At 36.7% G+C, this 23,724-nt stretch overlaps 1 protein-coding gene across 12 annotated transcripts in view; it reads right to left on the bottom strand.

Annotated features, from left to right (window-relative positions):
• Positions 1-23,724, bottom strand: part of PPP1R12B (protein phosphatase 1 regulatory subunit 12B) — a 123,487-nt gene that overhangs the window by 47,506 nt on the left and 52,257 nt on the right. For 11 of the 12 annotated variants that reach the window (XR_005555029.1, XM_039329406.1, XM_039329395.1 and 8 more), the window contains 5 exons: positions 18,003-18,093; positions 17,184-17,381; positions 13,589-13,772; positions 12,486-12,598; positions 11,229-11,270 (listed from right to left, as the gene is read on the bottom strand). Coding sequence is in view for 11 of the 12 variants with exons in the window: in XM_039329406.1 (XP_039185340.1) it covers positions 11,229-11,270; positions 12,486-12,598; positions 13,589-13,772; positions 17,184-17,381; positions 18,003-18,093 (628 nt within the window). In the remaining variant the exon portion in view is untranslated. Of the gene's footprint in view, positions 1-11,228; positions 11,271-12,485; positions 12,599-13,588; positions 13,773-17,183; positions 17,382-18,002; positions 18,094-20,905; positions 20,960-23,724 lie in introns of those variants that run through there. The other variant, XM_039329403.1, reaches the window with a different exon arrangement.

Below are 23,724 nucleotides of genomic sequence, written 5' to 3'. Positions count from 1 at the left end.
CAAAGGGAGGCCCACTCCCTCTCCCTGCGAGGAGACCTGACTTTGTAACCAAAGCATCCTCAGAAATAGGATGGGAGACCACCAGGGGATGGCAAAAGGGCAACAGGGCTTCTGGTGGCCAAGTGCTAAGGCAGGACTTTCCTCAGACCCTCCATCCCTCCCTATTATTCCAATCTCCTTCCTTCCTTCCTTCCTTCCTTCCTTCCTTCCTTCCTTCCTTCCTTCCTTCCTTCCTTCCTTCCTTCCTTCTCTTCTTTCCTCCCTCCCCTCCTTTCCTGCCTCCCTCCTTTTCATTCCCATCTCCTTCCTTCCCTTTCTTTCTTCCTGTTTCCCTCCCCTCCTTCCTTCCTTCCTTCCCTCCCTCCCTCCCTCCCTCCCTCCTTCTCTCTGTGCCCAGGAAGGGATGAGAGGAGGGGGAGAGGTTGGCAGCACTTCTCTCAAAGAAAAAGAATTGGAAGAGACCTTTGAGGTCTTTAGTCCAAGCCCCTATACCATTGCAGACAATGGAATATCCAATCTCTACTTAAAAGCCTCCAGTGATGGAGCATCCACAACTTCTGAAGGCAAGCCTTTTCACTGGTTAGTTGCTTCCACAAGTCCTTAGTTCTAGGCTGGTTTTCTTCTTGATTAGTTTCCATCTATTATTGCCTTCTGATGCTTTGGAAAATAGGTTGACCCCTTCTTCTCTGTGACAGCCCATCAAATATTGGAACACTGCTATTATGTCACCACCCCCAGTCCTTTTCACTAAGCTAGACATACCCACAAATATTTGTCATATGTTTTAGCCTCCAGCCCCCTAATTATCTATGTTTACCATCCATTTAGACCAGATGGTCCCCCTGGTTTGGTTTATAAAACAGTGGCCATGAGCAGAGCCTTCTCAGAGACAGAACCCCAATTATAGAACTTTCTCCCAAGGAAAATATGAACAGTGCATCCCTCACCCTTTTAGAGGTAATTCTAAACACACTGTTCAGCCAGGCATATGTAGAATAACAACACATTTTATGGTCAAACAGCACTAAATAAATTACTACTAATATTTTTCTTTCTTAAAATACACACTTTTAGTATTGTTTTAAGCAGTGCTAGTGATGCTTTACAATAGTTGTCTTTGAAAGATTTCTTGTAAACCACTCTGGATTTCTCAGAAACTTTTAATTTCAAATTAGATGTTGATTTAATAAATTAGGCAGAAGAAACAAATGTTTACATACATCTAAATCCCACAGACCTATTGCCTCCTAGGCACATACTACAGAGACAATAAGGCATTGCATTTCTAGCCAGCCATTTATTGTAACACCTCGGCTTTCTCCTCCTCCTCTTCCCCTCCTGGCGCTCTCTCTCTCTCTCATACACACACACACACACACACACACACACACACACACAGAGAGAGAGAGAGAGAGAGAGAGAGAGAGAGAGAGAGAGAGAGAGAGAGAGAGAGGAAACCCTTCCTGTTTTCTCCTTCTTCTCACCCTTTCTCTCTAGCCACCACAGAGTTTCACGTTGCCAGCCGCAGGCAGTTCCAGGCTGTGGCTCTGCACGAATGCTGCATTCCTCTCTCCGGCGGAGAGGGTGACTGGGAGCCGGCCAATGCGCAGCTTTTGCCACCGTGTAATCATATCTCCGCGCCTTTCATCCCACAGGCTGGGCCTGCCCTAGGGTGCTAGGCTTACAGAATGCCATGGCCCAAGCGTGGAAAGGTGTGGCGCAATGTGACAAAGCAGAGCCACATGAGGAGAAGCCCAGCAAAGTGGGGCATGGCTGGGCATGATGCAGCTAGGCTGGGAGGTGCGAGGTGGGCTGCGGCAAATGAGCTGCAGCTGCTGCTGAGCACTTGCCGTCTCCTGTGCATCAGGGCACCCAGTTGGTTGGGGTGGGCCAGGGCTGGGGCAGCGGGGGCCGGTCCCTTGCTATTTCTGAGACAGCCCCAGGGGGCCAAATCTGGGCCTTCCCCAGGCTGGATCCGGCCCGCGCGCCTTGTGTTTGACATGTCTGGACTAGAGGGAAGATCAAGGAGTCTAAAACTGTTTTCTCTTACCTATTGCTCATCTCTGTCGCTGATTAAGAATTAAGCAGCAATGTTGAAAAGAAAAAAAAATGGTAAGTTACTAAAGAAAACTGGGTATTCTGCTGCTTAGATTTTAATATGAAACAAAAAATTTAACCATTTACTTCTCAATAAAGAAGAGTTTTTAAAAACCTCAATATTGAGAATGTAGTCAGCGTCAGAACTCACAATATTCAATATATAGTCTTTTGAGGAATGCTTTCTGAGTTTCAGAAAAATTAAGAGTATCAGTGCTTACAACATTAAGAAGCACAACAGAAGCAAGCATGAGACAGTGATTGCTCCCTTTTCTTTTATGTGGCTAGTATGTGTGATGGAAGGAAAATCAACAGAAAGCAGTTTAGGGTAGCTTTACAATTCTACTTCCACAATATGCAGATAGTACAAAACCTTTGGGAGCTGTCTTGCATGAAATTATTCTGCAGATATTTATACAAAATGCTGTTATTTGGGAGGCAGCAAAGAGCAGCCTCAAACTTTCACCTAGTGAGCACTGTGGATTTCATAATACCTAAATAGAGCTCATGTATACTTAAGATACTGAATCTGGGTTTTCCCATTGCCAAGCTAAATAGTTTCATCCATGAACACAAACAAATCACTTTAGCTATCTCTACCAAAATGAATCCCATCCACCCAGCTTAAAATGCACCATTACACTAAAAAACATTATCTCTATTTCCTACTATATTTCCAATACACAAAGTCCATACTGGCCTTTGATTCCTTTAATTTTGTCTCCCATAGCAGTGAATGCTCACTGGGTAACTTGGGGACAGTCCCCTTTTCTCAGATCAGCCTAACTGAAAGAACTATCAGGGGGGAAATGAGAGGGGAGAATTATTGTGTAGCCACCTTGAGCTCCTGAATAAAAGGAGAGATATAAGATACTGTAGACAGATAAATAAATGAGGGTGAAGGTTTATTTCCGAGCTTGTGGGTTGGTTTCCAAACATTTCATTATCAGGCTAGATAACATCTTCAGTGGAGTTTAGGAGATTGTCAGTGTCAGTGTTCTACTGTTTATAAGGGCTTCAGGTGTGGGTGTGGGTGTCAAATAAGAGGCTTGTGATGGGTCTTGTAATGGGGAGGTTATAGCAAGTCAAAGTCATTAGGAGGTGAGAGGAGATAAATAATCAAAAATGATCTTAAGAAATTATGCAATAATTTCCAATAAAAAACCACTTGGTATTTCAACTGAAGAGTCATTAATAGTCAAAGTGACACAGTCTGAACAAAGCATGAGATATAGGTAAACTCTGTTTACAGTTTGCAAAATTTGACAAGTCTTTAGAAACAAAGTTAGGAGAAGGGAAGTGCAACAGTTCAAGGAAGAGTTACTATGTCTGTGATCATGACATGATGTATGATTATTGAAGGGAGGGAGAATAGCTAAAAAAAAAAACCTATCCAGAAAATAGAAGAAGGAATGTAGTATCCGAATAAAGTGTATTGCTTGTTTTTGCATTTTGAATAGGAACATTCCATACTACAACTTTTCATTTCAACCTCCACTTTCAGTCTTACTGTTTAATCTTCTCTAACCTCCAGAATCTTATCACTTCAGAGAACTACTGCTTTTGAAAAACTTTCATATGACTCACAAGTTCATACCTAACAAATGAATGTGGGTTTTTTTGTTTGTTTTTTGCAGTACTTATGAACCACCCCAATCTATTCTGGGTGTTGTAAAGTAGAAACAAAAGAAACTCCCAGAACCGGCTGGTAGTTAATTCTTTAAATACTCATTAGAACAGAAGTTCTTCAGAGACTTGCAAAAGGGATTGCATGCAATTCTGGGAGGATGGTATTCCACTGCATGGGAATTACTACTGAAAAGCACTCTCTACCTTATACTAAAAACTGTATACTGTGAAAAGGTTTTATGTTGTCAGGCACAGAGAAATTGGCTCTAGTCTGAGCTAAACTGATGCAAAAACAATGCACCTACTTCCTGTAAAAGAAAATAAGCAAAATTGTTTGACTGCAATGAACTGCTCTAACACCAAGCTTCAAGTTCTCCTAACGGGACTGACACAAAAACTCCCTTTCAGCAATTAAACACAGAAATTTACATGTCCATTCAGACATTTGCCTTCCCAGACTGATATACTGACTGGCAGTCAAGCTTTTTTTCTGTTTGTTGCACAAAATAAGGGTCACATAAATTCCTTCTGTATTAATTAGTACTGTAAAACATTTTTTTCAAAGTTAGCCACAGGTTTCAAGTCTTATTTAGTTTATCCATAACTCTGGTTAGGAAGACAAACAGAAAGGCAGAAATTCACAGGAAGAACAATTTTCTTTCATCCCCCACAGGCCATAACCTTGGCACATTGGGAGTTTAATCACATTTAGGCAAATTTTAGAAACAAACAATTTCATTTAAAAACTGTATAAGTGGCTAAAGAGAACAGTATGTACATGCAACAAAAATAGCTATAGGCTAAAAAAATGAGGAAAGAAGATCCATTCCCACTTGAAGGCCATTTTCTAGGCTTCAAGCCAAGATATGCATGCTAGAGAGCCCACTTTTCCTTCAAACACTATTATATAATTTAGTATATTAGCATTTTATCATTTATAGCAAAATCCATAAGTTTAAAACTATAGTATACTGAAAGTATTTAAAATTCAAAAGTAATTTTTGTAGGTTTTTTTGTCACTTGAGACACAGTAACATCTGAAACAGAAAACAGATGCTGTTTAACAAGTCAAGAATTAGGTGACATTGCCAAACTCCATTTTATGCTATATTTGTTAGAAAAATGGTGCTGGTCAAAGTTAAATATACCTTTCTATAAAGGCACTTAGCGTGCAGGTCAATTATCGAGGCCAAAAAACAGCATTAAACGTGGTGTTGCAGAAAACTCTTGAGAATATAATAGACAATCAAGAAAACAAACACATTTACTCTTCTTTGGACACATTACAGTATGTGAAGACCTAGTCACAGGTCGGCAACCTGCGGCTCCGGAGCCGCATGCGGCTCTTTGAGCCTTCCCCTGTGGCTCCCAGCCTCCTCTGCCTTTGCAGAGAGAGACAGAGACAGAGAGAGGCAATTGCACTTCCCTGCTTCTCTCTCTCTCTCTCTCTCTCTCTCTCTCTCTCTCTCTCTCTCTCTCTCTGTGTGTGTGTGTGTGTGTGTGTGTGTGTGTGTGTAAAAGAGAGTGCACTCACAATGTTCTCCGAGGAGCTGAAAAGCTTTCTGGGTGGAGCTCCTCTCTTTGCTGCGTCTCTAAAGGAAGCAGGAAGGGCAGGAGAGAGCTAGCTAGCCCAGCTAGGCTGACTCAGGAATTCTGGGAGTTGAAGTCCATGAGTCATAAAAGAGACGAGGTTGCCTACCCCGGAGGTTGTTGGACAACAGCTTGAAGCTTGCCAGGTGAGCAGCAGATAGGAGGGGGGGGAGAAAAAGAGAGAGAGAAAGAGAGAGAGAGGGAGAGAGAGAGTGGGGGGGGAAGAGGAGTGGCAGACCAAGGGCAGATAGAGAGGGAGGGAGAGAGAGACCCTTTTGACATCTAAAATGAAGATAACACTGCATATATCCTTTTTTTACCTGTGTGTGTATTTAATTTTATTCTCTTAAAGCATTCTCTTGGTGATCATTGTTTTAATAGTATGGATATTCCCAAGAGTCATATTTTTACTTTTATTTTTAATGTGTATATGTGTGTGTGTGTGTGTGTGTGTGTGTGTGTGTGTGTATACACATATACACATACACATACACACACCTATAATAAAGGTAAAAAAGGATATATGCAGTGTTATCTTCATTTTAGATATCAAAAGGGTTTTGCGGCTCCCAGTGTTTTGTTTTTGATGGGAAACGGGTCCAAGTGGCTCTTTGAGTGTTTTGGGTTGCCTACCCCTGACCTAGGTCTTTAGAGAAGCTCTAATGCTGGGACACGAGGAAGAAGGAAGGAAGGAAGGAAGGAAGGAAGGAAGGAAGGAAGGAAGGAAGGAAGGAAGGAAGGAAGGAAGGAAGGAAGGGAAAGGAAAGGAAAGGAAAGGAAAGGATGACCAATAGCGAAGTGGATGGATGCAGTTAGAGTGGCAATGAATCCACTCTTGGGAGATCTGAAAGACCAGGTTAGCATTCTTCATTCAGACCATCTCCTCTTTAGAAAAGTAACATTTTCATGGCCCAAATATCATAAAATGCAATATACTTTACTGCAACATTGTATAACTTTATTAATTTTAAAAAATAAAAGTAAAAAAAATTAAAAAACTAACATGAAATAAGTCAAGACAGAGGAATACTAGATAGAATAAAGAAATAGCAGAGATGCAATAAAAATATTATAGAAAAAATACACAGAAAAATGACTTCTGACTTCTACAGCAGATATAAATAAAACTTAACTTCAGCTCTTGTTATACAATTACAACATAATATTCTTTTTTATAATTCATAAATAATGCTTGTCATCAAATCCATATGCATTGATTTCATTTTATAAGTTTCTAGTGCAAATTAAGATGGTCTACTTTATTTAGAAATTTTAATAGAACTTTAGGATAAAAACTTTTTTTTTTTAAATAATTATTCTCAACTCCCTCTTCGGATAAAAGTTTCATCATTCTGAAACAAGGGTACTGAATTAGATGGAAGTTTCTGTGGACTTTACTTATCTTACTTGATTCTGACATAATAACAACCATAACAGAGTCAAAGCAATAGATCTTTGACATCACTCTTCAAAAGATTGGTAGCATAGCTCAGTTTCTTAAGATGGTGATTTGCTTGGGAAGCATTTCAAAGAAGACAACATACCACAGAGATTCAGATAATTAAATGTTCTGAAGTGGTCAGTACTTCTCTGGAACAAATACAGAAGGATTAAACTTGGCTGAAATATTAGCTTGATCATTTGAGAAAAAAGAAAAATAAAATTACTTTCGGGAATTATCTTTTTCTATTATTACCTTTTCCCCTCTTCCCATTCATTTGTTTTTTAAATCCTATAAAACCATCACGAACAAAGATTTGGTTATATAAATATATAGAAGAATTTTATTTTGTATAAGCAATTTTTACTATTGTATTATACCTTTTGAAATTATAGAAACTTCAAGCACAATTAATCAAATATCATTTTCTTTATAATTATCTTTCAAAATTAAATGTTAGCTGACATAATATTTTAACATTAAATATGTTTAATGTTTAATTAAATAAGAATGTCCCCAACATCCTGAATGGCCATGCATAAAATTGCTCTCATATAGCTCTGATGAGTGCTGTTAATACAGGGTTCTCAAACTGCAGGATTACAATCTCATTCCCCCCCCCCCGCCTCCCATTGAACAAGTGATAGAAATCCCCTAAGTGCTTTTCAAAAGGCAACTGAACTTTCTTCGTTTTTGTTCCTTGAAAACATTTCGTTTCTCATTCAAGAAGCTTCTTCAAGTTCTGGTTGAATGGGGGGGGGGAAGGGCTATGGAAGGATTTATATTCCTTAGCAGTTATCTGGTTATTAGCACTTTGAAGGTCAGTCATTAACTCTGAGATTTGTTGAGCCCACTTGGGGGTTTATCTCTACCCTTAGGTCACCTGAATCACAGTGAAATGGGACTGCGAAAGGACTGTGTTGTAGACAGGAGATAGGTGGTGTTATATCCCTCCCTCTCTGTTGACGTAGGGCTGTTCAATTTTAATGTAAATGGCCTCTTTGACCCCTCTTTCAAACCAGTGGTCCTCTCTGTCCAGAATATGGACTTTGCTGTCTTCAAGTAATAAAAATAAATATACTACTTACTTCTAATACTTATTTTTTTACTTCTAATATCACATGGATTTGCAGTACTAGAAATGCTCACTGTAGGCTTGCGTAGCAAAACAAGTAACAAAGCTCAAGAGTAGACTATGGGAACTTTATAAAAATTGCAGCAGATTTTCCTAGGCAAGCCTGTAGTTTGGTTGTAGGGAGTAAAGTGCAAAGTAGGCTTTGACAATCAGTTGGTGACTTTATTCTGATATCCTGCAAATAGTGTATATTACAGAAAAAAATATTTGCAAAAAAAACTTTCAATAACATGTTAATGCCACAGATAATTTCTGATTATAAAGCTGATATATTAGAAACCTCTTCCCATGACCATTCATAATTCAATAATTGTTTTATCTTAGCTACCTAAAATTATCTTCACTCTACCTTCTAGGGATGTGAAAGTTACCCAGTATCACTGCATTGTTCTAGGAAATAAAACATGCATGAGAAAAGAAAGAAAGAAAGAAAGAAAGAAAGAAGGAAGGAAGGAAGGAAGGAAGGAAGGAAGGAAGGAAGGAAGGAAGGAAGGAAGGAAGGAAGGAAGGAAGGAAGGCAGGCATCAGAATCCACACATTCACTGAAGCAGTTAAAAGTATAATACATTACTATTTAAATAGCCCTTCTTCCCAATCAGCTACAAGAAATTCATCTAAATGCAACTACTAAGTAAACATGCAATAGCTTCTGACAGGGGCATACCTCACCATATTAGGTAGTCAATATCCCAGAAAATAGAAAGGAGAACATAAGCCTAATAAAGTCATTGCTCTTAAGAGCAACGAAGTTTCTGATAATAAAGCAAAGAAATGAGAAACAGATACCACACAGATCAGCAGAAATAGCCCTATGATTGAGAATTAGAAGGATTTAAGCAGGGCTCTTTAGCAAAAATGGAAGTGTAATTTTCTTTCTCCAAGGAAAGAACAACACTGCATACCATTTACGCAATTCCCTTTTGACGTAAGTTATGTATGCAGAATGTGGAAAAAGAATAAGAAATAGTAAGTTAAATAAATTAAAAGTATCAAATAAGAAAAAGACAACCATACACAGCTAAAACTAGTTTATACAAACAGCAAATATTCTACTTTGCAAACTTTGCTTTGCTTTCCATCTTTCTTCACAATGTCTACATATCACTGCATACACTGGTTTTCCATTCTAAACCACTCTGCATATTCCATTTATTCTTATACATGTTTAATTCAGTCAAATACTGCTTACTTTATAACATTTGGTAACTCGATTTCAAGTCCATTGTACTCCTACACATGCAGAATTTTCTGTTAATAGTTAAGGACATACAGTTTTGGTAAGCCAAAAGTGCAATAAAGGTCTGGTTTTGCCCTATACCTAATCATGATACTCTATGCAAACTATGATCTCTAAATTAGATACAAACTTGCAAGTTAATATATTGTTACCTACAACTCAGAACACAAATATATGCAGCATACCAACATTCACTCAGGATGCAAAACGATTACAATGGACATTCCTCCTTAAATCAAAACTCCCTCAGAAATAAATAACAAATGCGATAGAAGATTCCCACTTTCACATACTCACTGATAAAGACTATTTCATATAACTAGTTTCCAACATTGTGTAACCTAACCTCATGCTCATTGCAATAAGCCTGCCTACTGTGAATGAATGTTCTACTGTATAATACTCATAGATATGTTTTTCTATGCTCCTGAATCAAACACATTTTCCATAGTTTTAGTGCTCTGGATATTAGTAGTTTCAGGTAGTAATTCAATGTCTCAAACACTACTGGATTTATGCTCAGTATTTAAAAAATTAGATATGCTAGCCATGACTAAATGATTTTCTTTACAGACAATTACAGTAGGGAGAAAAAAAACTGGAATAGAATAAAGCATTATTAAAAACAATAAAGACCATTGCAACTTACAGATAAATCACATTAAGAAAACTAACAGTAAAGTGTGCTTCTTCTGCATTTATAGTATGAGTTTGAAATATTTCTATATTTAATATAAATTTTCAAAATCTCATATTTGATTAAAATTATTCTGAATTCTCTCAGAGTTTATGTCTAATATAAAAATACAAAAGAACTGAATAAAAAGTTCAAGTTACTGTATAGTCTTAAAACAATCTATAACAGAATAACAGAGTTGGAAGGGACCTTGGAGGTCATCTAGTCCAAACCCCTGCCTCAAGCAGGAAACCCTATACCATTTTAGACAAATGATTGTCCAACCTCTTCTTAAAAACCTGCGATGTTGGAGCACTCACAACCTCTGGAGGCAAGTAATTCCACTGATCAATTGTTCTAACTGGCAGGAAATTTCTCCTTAGTTCTAGGTGTGTCTTTCTTTGATTAGTTTCGATCCTTAATATTGTCAGTTTTTTTCCCATGGTCCAAAAAAAAAATTATTTTACTATCCTATTACTCAAATGTTTTGTGTGTTAACAGTAGCCTGTTTTCAGTTTTTCCCTTTACTATATTGATCATTGGTATTATATATCTTTTAAGCAGACTCTTCAAATTGGCCTATGTGTCATTACATATAAAGATATTACACTGTCATGCAGTAAATCAGATTTGACTAAAAAAAGGCTGAAAAAGCCAACTGAAAAAAAGAACCAAAGTTTTGCCTAATTTCTGAGTGGTCTAACTGTTCCACATTGTTAATCAACTTAGATAAAATTTTATAGAAATAAAAAATCTGTTGTAAATTGTTTTCTCACTTTATGTTGTAGAAAGCATCCAAAAACCTATCACATATTGGTCTAGAGATTATTGGTCAAGATTATTAGATATTTTTCTTAGTTCAACTATCACTTCACAGGATGAAAAAGGAAAAACTACCTTATTTTCTATACATTGGATTTCTTAATAATTTATATATAAAATGTTTTTTATATTCTACTGTTGTTGTTTTGCCACTTCTGGTTTTGGCAAAAGCATAAATCTGATTTATGGCTTGGCCATTCCAATTATATCATAAATCAATTCATCCATAAGTGGCTGAGCAAAATATAAAACATGTTGTATTTGTTTTCATAAGCAGTGAAGTCTTGTTCGAAATATTCTGCCTTGCTTTTATGATCTCAGCAACTCCGCCTATAGCCTGCCTTTTATTATTATATATCTAGCTAGTAAGCTATAGTTTAGAGAAATACAAATAAAAACACTGATTATCATCATTATTATAGAAGGGTAAGAAGAGAATACCTATTACAAGGGAGAGAAAAATAGTCCAAAATGTACTGGAAATGATTTAAAATCAAATTGTTTCTTTTAAAATGTAAATGAGTTGAAAAAACAGATTTGGAACCAAAATTTGACATGAAACAGCTCATGAACAAATATCTATCTATGTCTCTTTGCTTACCTTGTCCTCCATTATTTCTTCAGTACCATCTATTTCTTCATCCTACAAAATAAACATACAAACGTTTGAAATAAATGACAGTTTTCTTCATAAGCCAACTGAAAAACATACTTAGAGAAACCTACCAAGGCAGACAATACTCATTTTTATAGTATTTAGAGAATACTATACCAGAGAATACCAGAAAAACTTCTGGTAAGTAATATTAATTAAAGCCCTGAAATTATTTGAATGTTTGAACATGAATCTCCAACTAAATTGCAAATTAGCTGACTGCAAAATGTGTTTAAAACATAATGAAAACTATTTTTGGAAAAAGCTCTCCTAAGAATATTAGAAACAAAGTGGCTAGATATACCTTATCTCTGTATCTCTTACCATAATTTAGTAGAAGCATGCTATCAATATGCAAGGTCTTGTTAGATTACCCATTTGAACAGGGTGTTTCATTACCCATTTGGAACACTATAAGTTTCATTCTAACATGTTTCTATTTCTCCACACTGTGAGTTGTATGACTGTGATTTCTGAGACTTGTTAGTGGTTATTGATGTGCAACAGCATGTTAAGAAGTTCATGGGCTTCTAAACCAGCTGGATAAATTTCAAAATTGATCTTGAGTTTCAGTAACTTTCCAAAAGTGTGCTGGAGATTGCAAAGAATCTGAGCATTACATCCAGTAGTTCAGCTAAGGAACTATGATTTAGCTATATTCTAGATAAGATGATGGGCAAAACGGTGCACATACCTGACTGCAACATTTAAAAGTTTGACAGACTAATTTGCAGCGAAATACTATTGAAGCTATTGTGAATCAATTAATTACTTAAGCATGCATTCAACAGTACTACATTATTATTTTAATTAGGGTTGTATACAGTAAGCTATTGTTTACATGTTATTGTTTTTTAATCAATGTTATTCCCACCTTTAGAATAATTTAACTTTATAAACAGTATGACAATTATAGTTTCGCTTAAATACACTGAAGGTCTTTTGTTTTCATTTTAGAATTACATAATGCCCTATGTCCTTAACAATTAGGTAGGGGTATAGGTCTATTCCTCTAATCCAGGGGTAGGCAACCTCGGCTCTTTTATGACTCATGGACTTCAGCTATGCTGACTCAGGAATTCTGGGAATTGAAGTCCACGAGTCATAAAACAGCCGAGGTTGCCTACCCCTGCTCTATCCATACCAGTGGATTAGAATTTAATCTTTCATTCTTTGGTTTCACTTATGAATGACAATACCTACATCCTTTGTAAAGAAAGAGATTCCAGTGCCTCTCCGTCTTTCTTTTGGTCGCCTTCTCTCTCTTACTGACTGCTTGTTTGAAGTTCTGTCATCCAGGTCCTGACCTTCGTATTCTTTTAAAAGAAACATAGCTTTAGCTAAAAATAGTAATTTATTCAACCGTGCCACCATTTTCAAAATAAGGCAAGATAGTATTCATACAGAGGGATTTTTTTCAGCCTTATCATCTACCAATCTATACCAAAATATATCTAAATGTTTAACACCAAACCAGTGAGTCTATCTAGTAGAGGTAGTCCTCAGTTAATAACCATTTGTTCTGCAAGTGTGATTTGCATCTTTTCCTGCTGGCTTCCCAGAAGCAAAGTCAATGAGGATGCTGACAGGAAGATTGCCAGTGGCTTGGGTCAGTTCTCCCACCCACGCACATCTCACCGTGCTTGTGCCACACTCCCTTGATCATTTATGCACACTTGCATACTTTCTCCCATCTGGCAACAGCCACTCCAAGCCCTAACGTACTAGTGCCGCATCTCTCCACCACCTATGCACTCTTTGTTCCCTGCCCCACCTGACTGTCACTTACCTGCCTGCTGGCCTGCTTGCAAGCCTCTCGGGACATGCAACTTCCTGCTGGCTCCCCCACCGACCTTGGTTGTTGGAAGGCAGCAGGTAGTTGCAAGGATATACTTGATGAGTGACCAATAGCAATGTGTACTGAAGGGGTTGCTAAGCAATGTGATCACATGACATTAAGCTTTATGACCGCATGGCTTAGCAATAGAAATTTCGGCCAAGTTGCCATCATAACTCAAAACCTATAATGGATTCAAATATTGCAAGTGATTACTGATTCAAAAAGAGAAAGGGAGAATTACTATTCTTCCCAAAGAAAAGGTACAAGATTGGCCCCAAATAATTGTAATAAAACTACTTGAAGAAAGGTATCCTCCCTCCCTCCCCCCCCTTTCTCTCTGAGTGTATGTGTTTGTGTGTGAGTGTGTATGTGTATGTGATGCTGACGGGCTGATATATTTAATATGTCTTTCATATAGACACAGATTCAAATAGTTATAAAGTATAGCAACATAATAAGTAAATACCATTTTTCTCCATGTTGCCAGCTGATGTGCTTTGGTAATCTGCTGAGCTCAATGAATCAGAAGATGCACATCGATTTGTTTTGGGCATGTGAGAACTTGAATAAAGATTGGAAGTTAAGGAAGGAGAGACAGCAGTTGTAGGTTTGTCTTGTTGTGCCAGGTATCTCAATCGACGACTGGAAGACTGGAAGAAAAACACAGGCAATAGCAATTGGTACTAAGGTAATGAACAAAGGCTACACACTCAGATCATATCCCTTTAGCAGAGTTGAATATATATGTATACAAAATAGTACTCATTATATTCTTACCATTATATATATAAAAACCAAGTGTAAGAGCCAGTGTGAGCTATAACTACGTGAAAAAAGAGAATATATATATAGTCACTCATGTTTGGGTCAACGGATGATTGAACAAATGTAATGTGTAATGGGGCTCTCACTTCTAAAGCCCTTATGTGGGCCTAGTTATTTGACTGCTCTGGTTTCTGACTGTCCTGTAAGATTTGACAGCTGGTTCTTTCTGGATCCCATTAATAGGAGCCAAGGAAGCAGGGCTTCACTGCCATGGCATCTTCCCTCTGAAATAACATCCCTCCCCAAATTTCCATGATCCCCACCCAACTGGCCTTTCAAAGAGCACTGAAAACATGGCTCTTCCCCCAGGTCTTGGGTTAAGGTACGCAGAGCTTTTTTTCTGTTTTAATCTCTGCTGACTTTATCTTTCAGAATTGATTGGTGTTCCCTCTTAATGATACTAATTTTGAGTACTATCTTTTTATTTTATTGTTTGTATATATTAAGCAGCTTAGCATCATTGGAGTTTAGGTGACCTAGAAATTTGATTAATGAAATAACAAAAACAAAACCCAGAACTTTTTGGATCAAGATTGATCACTTCTACCCACTATAAACATTATATTTTTATAGTTATGATCAACATGTACCTGCATCCCAGTCCTATTGATGATTTCAAAATGATTTAGATTGCAAATAAGGCAACTAACCAATCTTAATTTTTCTCAGGACTCTGAACAGAATATATTTCAAATAAAAGAAAGCTTCATTTTATATATATTAGAAAAATAAATATTAGCAATTATTTTCAAATATCTAGATCTTTTTTTGTTGGGGGCATATAATCATCAAATAGATGTTGATATGAATATCTTTGCTGTTGGCAGCTGATCAGGAATGGTATTCTGGAAGTATAATGAAGTACATTAACCCAGTATATAGGTGAAAAAGGCAGATTCTCTGCTGTACTTTCTATTTAATAAGAATTGAAAATAAAGTTACAGTATTATAATTTTATTTATGATGCTATGGTTAAACATGGAATAAATGTTGTATATGAAGGATACATTATCTAACTAATTCAGACTTTAGCTTCTCTGAGCCCAGGCCAGCATGGCCAGTAACAAGGAATTGGGGAACAGTAGTCCCAAGCAACTAGACAGCAGCTGGTCGCTTGTATCTACTCTTCACAGTTCAGGTTTCCCAATCTCAAAATGCTTATGTGCATACATGAAAATAATTCCTCCTCTGAGTAAAAATGAAAAACTGAAGGCAGAAATGTATAAAATTACTTGTTATATAAATAAAATTGTTAACTATAAGATTTTTAAACTCAAAAAGCAATAATAGGCCTAAACTGACTTTAAAGGGGGATTAGATATATTCATGGAAGCAAATACTCATAGTTTTGATGGTTATATATCAGTTCTAGTATCAGAGCTGATTTGATATAATACAAGTAAGAGGGTACTATTATACCCATTCTCTACTTCTGGGTTTCCCATAAGCACCTGGCTGACTTTTCTCTGATCTGGCAGAACTCTTAAATTATAATTATTATTGTTCACATTTTCCGCAAAAACTATTTAATGACATTTAAAAGGCATTTATCAAGTTATGACATCTGGCCCTGCCCTTGAAATAAAATGTCAACACTACTAACAAAGATTTGTTCCAACAAGTTATATTTGGAGAGATCATAGAGTCATTGTCATCGTTGTGACAATGGATATCCACGCTCTGACAACTGAGAATCAGCAGCCATTTTACTTTTGTTTTTAATGTGCCTCTTCTGTTCTTTTAGAGTTCAGATGTAGATGGGGGATGGGGTAAATGCTTGAGGGTTTAGCTAGCCATAACAATGCAGAAGTGTGGGAACTCAAGGACATTGTCTGATAAGCTTTTGGTGGGCTGAGGAGCTGAAGAGAAAAGCCAGTGTTTTGCGCTAATTGGGGAATGTGATTTATGCCAGCTTTTGTGGGGTGGGAATTAATAATAATAATAATAATAATAATAATAAAGTTGGAAGGGACCTTGGAGGTCATCTAGTCCAACCCCCTCCTCAGGCAGGAAACCCTATACCATTTCGGACAAACGGCTGTCCAGTGTCTCCTTAAAAACTTCCAGTGTTGGAGCATTTACCGCTTCTGGAGGCAGGTTGTTCCACTGGTTAATTGTTCTAACTGTCAGGAAGTTTCTCCTTAGCTCTAGGTTGCAACTTGTTACTTTGTATCTGGGGGAAGGAATCTCAGTTTTGGGTTCAACTATGTAAGTGCCGATATTTTGTTTCCTAATAAAATGTTCTTTAAAGAAGAATTATTACCTTGAAGTTCTTTTACTGGTTTCATCTATCGGAACCATGACAGTCATTCTGAATACCGTGTTTCCCCAAAAGTTAGACCCAGCCTGATAGCAAGCCCTAGCTTGATTTTTGGGGGTGGGCTAATAGAAGCCCTACTCCAAAACTAAGCCCTAGTTTTGGGGGAAGGTGAGTCCCTAAAGATCAAGCTAAGGCAGGGGTAGAGGGGTGAAGCTGTCCCACGCACCCCATACCCACTTACCTTACTGGTAGGACCACCACAGTCAGGCCTCCCACACCCCAATACCTGTCGTGCCGCTGCTTGACTTCTTCTGTGGCCACTTGCCGCCACTTGTGGCCAGCCATGTGGCACAATGCGCCATTGCTGCTCCTCCTGGCAGGACGCTGCATGGCACTTTGGGCCAATTCTGTTGCTTGTGGCAAGAGGCCATGTGGCGCTTCAGGTGATTTCTGCTACAGAAACGGCCCAAAGAGCCATGCATCATCCTGGCGCAAGTAGCAGAAATGGCGCAAAGTACCATGTGGTGTCCTGCCAGGAGAAGCAGCAACAGCGCAATGCGCCACATGGCATCCAGCCACAAATGGCGGCAAGCAGCTGCAGAAGAAGTCAAGCAGTGGCACGACCAGTGTCAGAATGTGGGAGGTCTGGCTGTGGTGGACCTAAGGTAAGACATTCTCCGACCTAGTGCCTCTTTTGGAGGCAAAAAAAAATATTAAACCAGGTCTTAATTTCGGTGAAACATGGTACCAGTATAATCAAATCTGCTGATTAAGTGGTATATTTCTTCACAAAGATCCATTGCTATGGTATAAAAATAAAGAAAAACATTACAGAAATGAAAAGCTATTTCTTTTAATAACCATCTTGTAAAAAAATGGGATATAAATTAAATAATACTTTTTCCTTCAAACATAATTCAAATCTGTTACTCAATAATTTTGAAGAAAAAAAGGATTTATGTATGGCTTCACTTACCTCTTCATCTATGTTTCTAGTCCATGGTGAGTTGAACTCCCTGGATTCTGTTCTGGCAATATCTTCTTGTTTTCCACAGCTTCCGTCACTAGCTCTGAGCCTGTCTGATCTTTCACTTGGCTGTTCCTGAGTAAACCGCTCTGCTCGAGACCGGCTAAAAGTTTTCTCTGCCTCTTGCAGGTCTGTAAGTGTTATACCCTGAGAAATAAGACAGTCTTTTTTAATGCGCTGTCTCTTTACAGCAGGGGTCCCCATTCCCTGGGCCACACTGAAGGTGAATGACAGGCGAATGAACAAAACCGAAACCAGGTCCAAGGAATTTTTTTCCCATGAAACCATCCCTGGAGCCAAAAGGTTTGGGGATCACTGCTTTACAGTCAATAAAAATCCCATCATAAATTATCTTTCCCACAGTGAATAAGCTTGGTAAATTTCTAATCAGGGCATAGTCAGTCAGATCAAGTAAAGTTGGGAATTGCTACTTCAGAGTATGCTAACGTAATTATCTATTAAATATAGCATTTCCAAATATTCAGTATGAAGTAAAGGCAATAAACATTTCTTCTCTGATGAAAAATAATTAGCTTTTTAAAAATAACAATTTAACTATCATTTATAACTTGTTAATAATATTCTTCCTTGAAAATAGATATAAACTTTGAAAAATAATATAAATTTATTTAAAGCAGGCCTTTGAATGACCAAAGATGTGTAAGAATTTTTTCCATTCTGAAGTGGATTAAGAAAAAAACTACACAAGACAAATTAAATAATTTAGAGATCACATTACCTTCTTCTATAGAAATTAATATTTCTCACCTGGGTAGATCTGCGAGTCTGACGAGCTTGCCTAGATCGAGCTTTCCTTAGAGATTCTGCTTCTTCATCTCTTACAGGTGTCAGATATGACCTATATTATAATAAAAAAGAACAATTCTTTAAACAGAAAAATAGCTTATGCCAATAAAAATTTCTGCTTATTCAAACAGTCGAGGTTTTCATCTGCTGCAGGGTATGAAAAGGGACCTTACATTAAAAATAAAACATGAAAGCAATTAAATTATTGAGTTGGGGTTAGGGTTGAGGTTAGCCTTAACCACTACAGCTTCCTTGAAATGGATACATTTAAGAATACATTGGCAATATATAATTTTGATTCACCTTGAATTATATTAAATTGTAATGTTATAAATAGGCTACGTTTTAGCTATAGATGGGGGGAAAGTTCAATAAAAACCACTTGGGCAACTCTAATGTGAATTTCAAGTGTTATTTAGCAAAAACATAAATTGGAAACTATATATTGGCATTTCCTCCCATTTGTGTTTTGCTTCCTTTTATGGTAGGTACAATACATTTGAATTTGAATACAGGGTGCAGTATTCCTGTAATGGCATATTTTGGGATATTTGACTATGTAAAGATCACGTGTGACAAGGGCTTGAATCCTAGGTCTAAATTCTTCTTGTTCAAGTTTCTTTCCTGTTTTTTAAACATAATTATATCTTTTCACTACTACTAGAAAAATAGTGTAGAAATTATTGTATTCTATTTCCACAGTGTCTTGCACTTTATTTTTTTTAATAAATATCTACATCCAAGTTTTCAAAAAGACTAACACCTTCTTTTTCAGTGCACCCACCAAAATAAAGGTTAGTCATGACACAGAATCTGAGATATTGAAAAAAAATGTAATAGTTGCTCAGATCAGTCATGCTGACAGAAGCTCATGGAAAAAGTATATAGGTAGTCCTCAATATACGACCACAATTGAGCCCAAGATTTTTTGTTGCTAAGCGAGACAGTTGTTAAGTGATATTTGTTCCATTTTATGACCTTTCTTGCCACAATTGTTAAGTTAGAACAATTAGCCAGTGGAACAACCTGCCTCCAGAATCACTGCAATTGTTAATTGACTGTTAAGTAAATCTGGTTTCTCCGTTGATTTTGTTTGTCAGAAGGTTGCAAAAGTTGATCACATGGCCCCAGGACATTGCAACTGTCATAAATATGAACCAGCTGCCAAGCATCCAAATTTTTATCACCTGACTATGGGGATGCTGCAATGGTCGTAAGTGTGAAAACAGTCGTAAGTCACTCTTTTCAGTATTGTTGTAAGTCTTAACAGTCACTAAATGAATGGTTGTAAGTCAAAGACTATCTGTGATATTTTATTAAATAAATAAAATAAATAAATAAATAAAATTAAATAAATAAATAAATAAATATTGTCTTCTGTGTAAAGTAATGCTCTGAATTTATCTGATCCTCTTTGAAAACTATCTATGTTGGTACCCATGATTACATTTAGTTGTAGTAAATTTTAGTTTAACTATGTCCTGTGTAAAGTAGGATTTTTTTTTTGGCCTATCTATAATTACCAATTTTGATCTTCTGAAACAATGAATGATCCCAGATTCTAATAATGTGAAAGAGAAAGAAAAACATTTTTATTTTTATCATGTCCTTCCTAATTCAACTGTTTTGATAAGTGTATATCGCATGTTTCTTCAAAAGCTTTTTTCCTCAAGAAATTCAAGTCTATCTTTATAGCATTCTCTCCTCCACAAATATAATTTTGTGAAGTAAACTTGACTCAAAGGCACCATTTGTCCCAAATCTCTAGTGAGTATCTATGGTTGAGTGAAACCCTAGTTTAAGGAGAAGGTATAATGAACACTCCTGTGCCCAGGTTCCTAAAGGAAAAGTAGCATAGAAGTCAAACAAATAATGGCTGAATAAGATTTAATTAACACTGTCATCTATATTATGATTTTGAAAATTGTGAAGTACTTTAGTGTCAGGCAGATTATTTTAGTTGTATTTATCTGAAATGATGGGACACATTTTCAAAGTAAACAAAAGGAACAACATAATTCAAGAAGCATCATTCAAAACTCAAAAAACTGAAGTGGAAAGTAGTATCTCATTCTCATTGTATGAAATATGACATGTGATAAATAATATCTAGCTGATTTGTGGTTTAGACATCTGATTCATTAAGTAGAAATTAGCAGATAATTTTAAAAGTTAGACAGTATTCCATTTGAGATTAAAAAGACAGCAAGAAATCTACTGCCATCTTGTGGAATGAAAAAATCTAGAAAGATGAATATTTTTACAAGGGAAAAAAACAGGCAATTGTTTGCCTTAATTATAAAATACTTGGAAGATTATACTTCCCTCTACTTTAAATATCCGGATGTATGTCCAATAACCATTTAAATGTTAACTTTTACTACTAAAATGATTGCTTGAAGGAAAATAGTTAAAACTTTAGCCAAACTACTCGGTTCACAAGTCTGCTCATAGTTCCAACACAAGGTAGATAAACAATTAACTATTATTTTCTGAGCATAAAGACCTAAAAAGAATGTAGTTAGTTAAATATCCTGGTCAAATTAAGCAAGCATGCAAAATCAATGTAATTAAAAATTTTAAAAACAGCACAATAGACAATACATAAATAAATAAAAGGTATTTTAGCCATTTTGTTGGGAGGAAACAGCAATTTTAGAATAACATTTTAGGATATCATTAACATACCCACATTTCTCTTCACATCCTTTGTAATGATTGCAAGTATATAGGTTTATATACTTGTATTTATAAGTTATAAATACAGGTAAATAGGTTACTTGCTGCTCTATTATTTTATCTGCCTAATTTCCCTTCACCTTCACTTTTTAAAATTAAGTCTAAAGATCACCAAGAATGCCCACCTCGAACCTTTACAGACAGACTGCCCAGGAGCTGAAATTCTTGCATGGACCACAGCATAGGAAATCAGGAATTCAATAATAACATACAAGTCCTGACCTTTTCAACAACAACAAAAAAATGCAGCTTGCTGTCTGATAAAGCAACAGTAAACTTTCCTCTTCCGAACATGGAAGTAATAGGAAGTCTGAAATAGCAGGCAGAATTCTTCCCTATCCTACATTATCATCAGCACTGGCAGCTTGCTTTCTAAGAGGACAAACTTATCGCAAAGCAATTAACAATGAAAGCAGGACTGATAAGCACTTTCAACAGTAGGTGTTGGATGACTGCAAGCTTCTTTAAGCCCTAGTCCTTTGCCGTCAACCCTAATACAGCATGAAGGGACAGATTACTTTTAGTTCCCTAAAGACTAAATTCATACAGAACATTTAACCAGGTGAACGATGCAGTGAGTACACAAGTAAAAGGTTAGAATAGTTTTAAATCTGGCTAGTTCTTCTGGGCCTAAGCATAATTATGCAAACATAGCCTGTTTCGTTAATTTATAGTTTTATTTATTGTGCAATTTCAGATTCAGTTAATTTAAGAAGACCCAAGTTAAAGAATCAGTCACATCTTAAAAGGACAATTCTGGAAACCTTTATTTTAATGAAAATATTACTGAGTGCTATACAATATACAAAAACTTGTAAACTAAAAATATCTGATTCTATAACTTACAGAGTAGGAACCCAAACCTTCAAGCCAAATTTAACCAATAAAATCCTTCTGCACTCTGAAATGTTTCCTGAAGCCTCTCCTTGGCCTGCTTTCTTTTTTCTCCTGAAACTTGCAACTTTAAATACTTCAAATAAGCAAACAATATCTCAATCAAGGAACTGCCAAACATGTTAACAGTAAACAACAACCCAATCAAGGAAACACCAAGGCCACACCCACCAAGAGCGACAAAACAAGCCACTAGTATAAAGCCACTGCCTACGAGCACTGATGATGTTACCTAGTTTGATAATGAAACATCTGCAAGAAAACATCCAAGCTCAGGGAGCACCAAGGACCACACACTTCAAATAAATGGCATCACAAGTAGTATAAAGAAGCCTCTCAACATTCTCTCAACATTTGCTTTGCTGATACTGTGCTCTGGAAAGAAGATACAGACGGAGCCAAAAGTATTTGTACCTTCCACTTTTTCCCAAACAATCCTTATTTGCCATAAAATAAGTTGCAACTGATACAAGTAAATGGCCAACACTGTTCTTTATTCCATAGTACATTGAGCAGGAACTTTACTTTTGATATAGGCCTTAATATATTCTTGTAAATAATAAAACAAGTGAAAATAGCATGGACATAATTTTGGTACTTATAATAATTACTTATAATTGGTGCTTACCATTTACAAAAGTATGTTAAATCATAGATCAAAAACAAAGTATTCTCTATGGACTATGGAAGAATGGATGGTGGATGCCAAAAGTTGGCCACATTGGTAGCTTAGCTTCTCATCTATCATAGTTTTCATAGAGAAGGGACAGATATAAGTTGTCAAAAACAAAGAAATCTTAAAAACAATATTTTTTTAAAAAAAATGAGATGGCAAGTAGACATTGAAGAGGTTGTGGGAAAGACTAAAGGGGGAATCTAGCTAGTAGTAAAGTTGCTATCATAGCTTATGTGAATTGAAAGAGAGACTATTGGAAATGGAATATTGTTCTGTTGGTTTCTATCTATTGTAAGGCTAGCTGGAGAATCTAAAATGAAGTGAACAGTTGACCCTAATGAAGATTTATGGGATGCTGAATGAGATTTGGAGAAGACTAAGTTAAATGTTTGAAGGTACAATCCAAAATAAAAAGAACATTGAAAAGAAAAAGCACCATAGGAAAGTTTTTTCAAAAGCCATGGGCCACAAATTAGATAGAATAACAGAAAATCAAAGGCTTGCTTCTCTGAAGATCATTAGCCAAAGTGAGGTTGTCTGTCAGGTCTACAGACTATGAAGGATGGTATTTTGCCTATTCATTTGATAAGCCCTTTCCTTAAACATATATGGAAAAATAGGATTAGTCCTAATATCTAATGATATAAAGGAGTGTTTATATGTTAGGAAAACAATATGTTATGATTGTATAAGGAAAGATATGGCAAAAACTATTTTGCCATATTGTGCTTACTAGAAAAGGGGGCAAACTGCCCCCACAAAAAATGTAAACCCATTAGCAGATCCCAAACTGGAAACTTGGATGTGCTTATCTGTTCCAACAAGGCACGGCTGACACTAAAATTGTTTCGTACTATTTCTGTAAGTTCTACAAAAAGGAACAAAAACTTGAACCTGTGTGATCCTGTTTGTTTCAATCAAATATACCGGAACATATCCTATGAATATACTGTAATTCCATACTAGCAGGAGCCGTGGTGGCGCAGAAGAATGCAGTATTGCAGGCTGACTCTGCCCACAGCCAGGAGTTTGATCCTGACTGGCTCAAGGTTGACTCAGCCTTCCATCCTTCCAAGGTCAGTAAAATGTTTGTTACGGGCAATATGCTGATGTTGTAAACTGCTCAGAGAATGCTGTGTAAAGCACTGTGGAGCAGTATATAAGTGTAAGTGCTATTGTTATTCATTCTTTTATTAATAAGGTGTATTCTGTACTAGGCAGCTAAATGTCTCCGAGCTTTTGGGAAAATAGTCAGCTTGATAAAATAATTCAAGGAAGTCTACCAGAGCTTACAACAGTTATCTGGAAAGAGATCACGCATCAAACCAGTTCACAAGAAAACTGTTAGGAAAAGGCTCTGTCTTAACAAAGCTG

This window comes from Crotalus tigris, unplaced genomic scaffold, assembly GCF_016545835.1.
Source record: "Crotalus tigris isolate CLP2741 ecotype Arizona unplaced genomic scaffold, ASM1654583v1 scf7180000024396.1518868, whole genome shotgun sequence".
Taxonomy (NCBI): Eukaryota; Metazoa; Chordata; class Lepidosauria; order Squamata; family Viperidae; genus Crotalus; species Crotalus tigris.
Note: the sequence above shows the minus strand (reverse complement) of the source record. Positions and strands in the feature narration are given on the sequence as shown.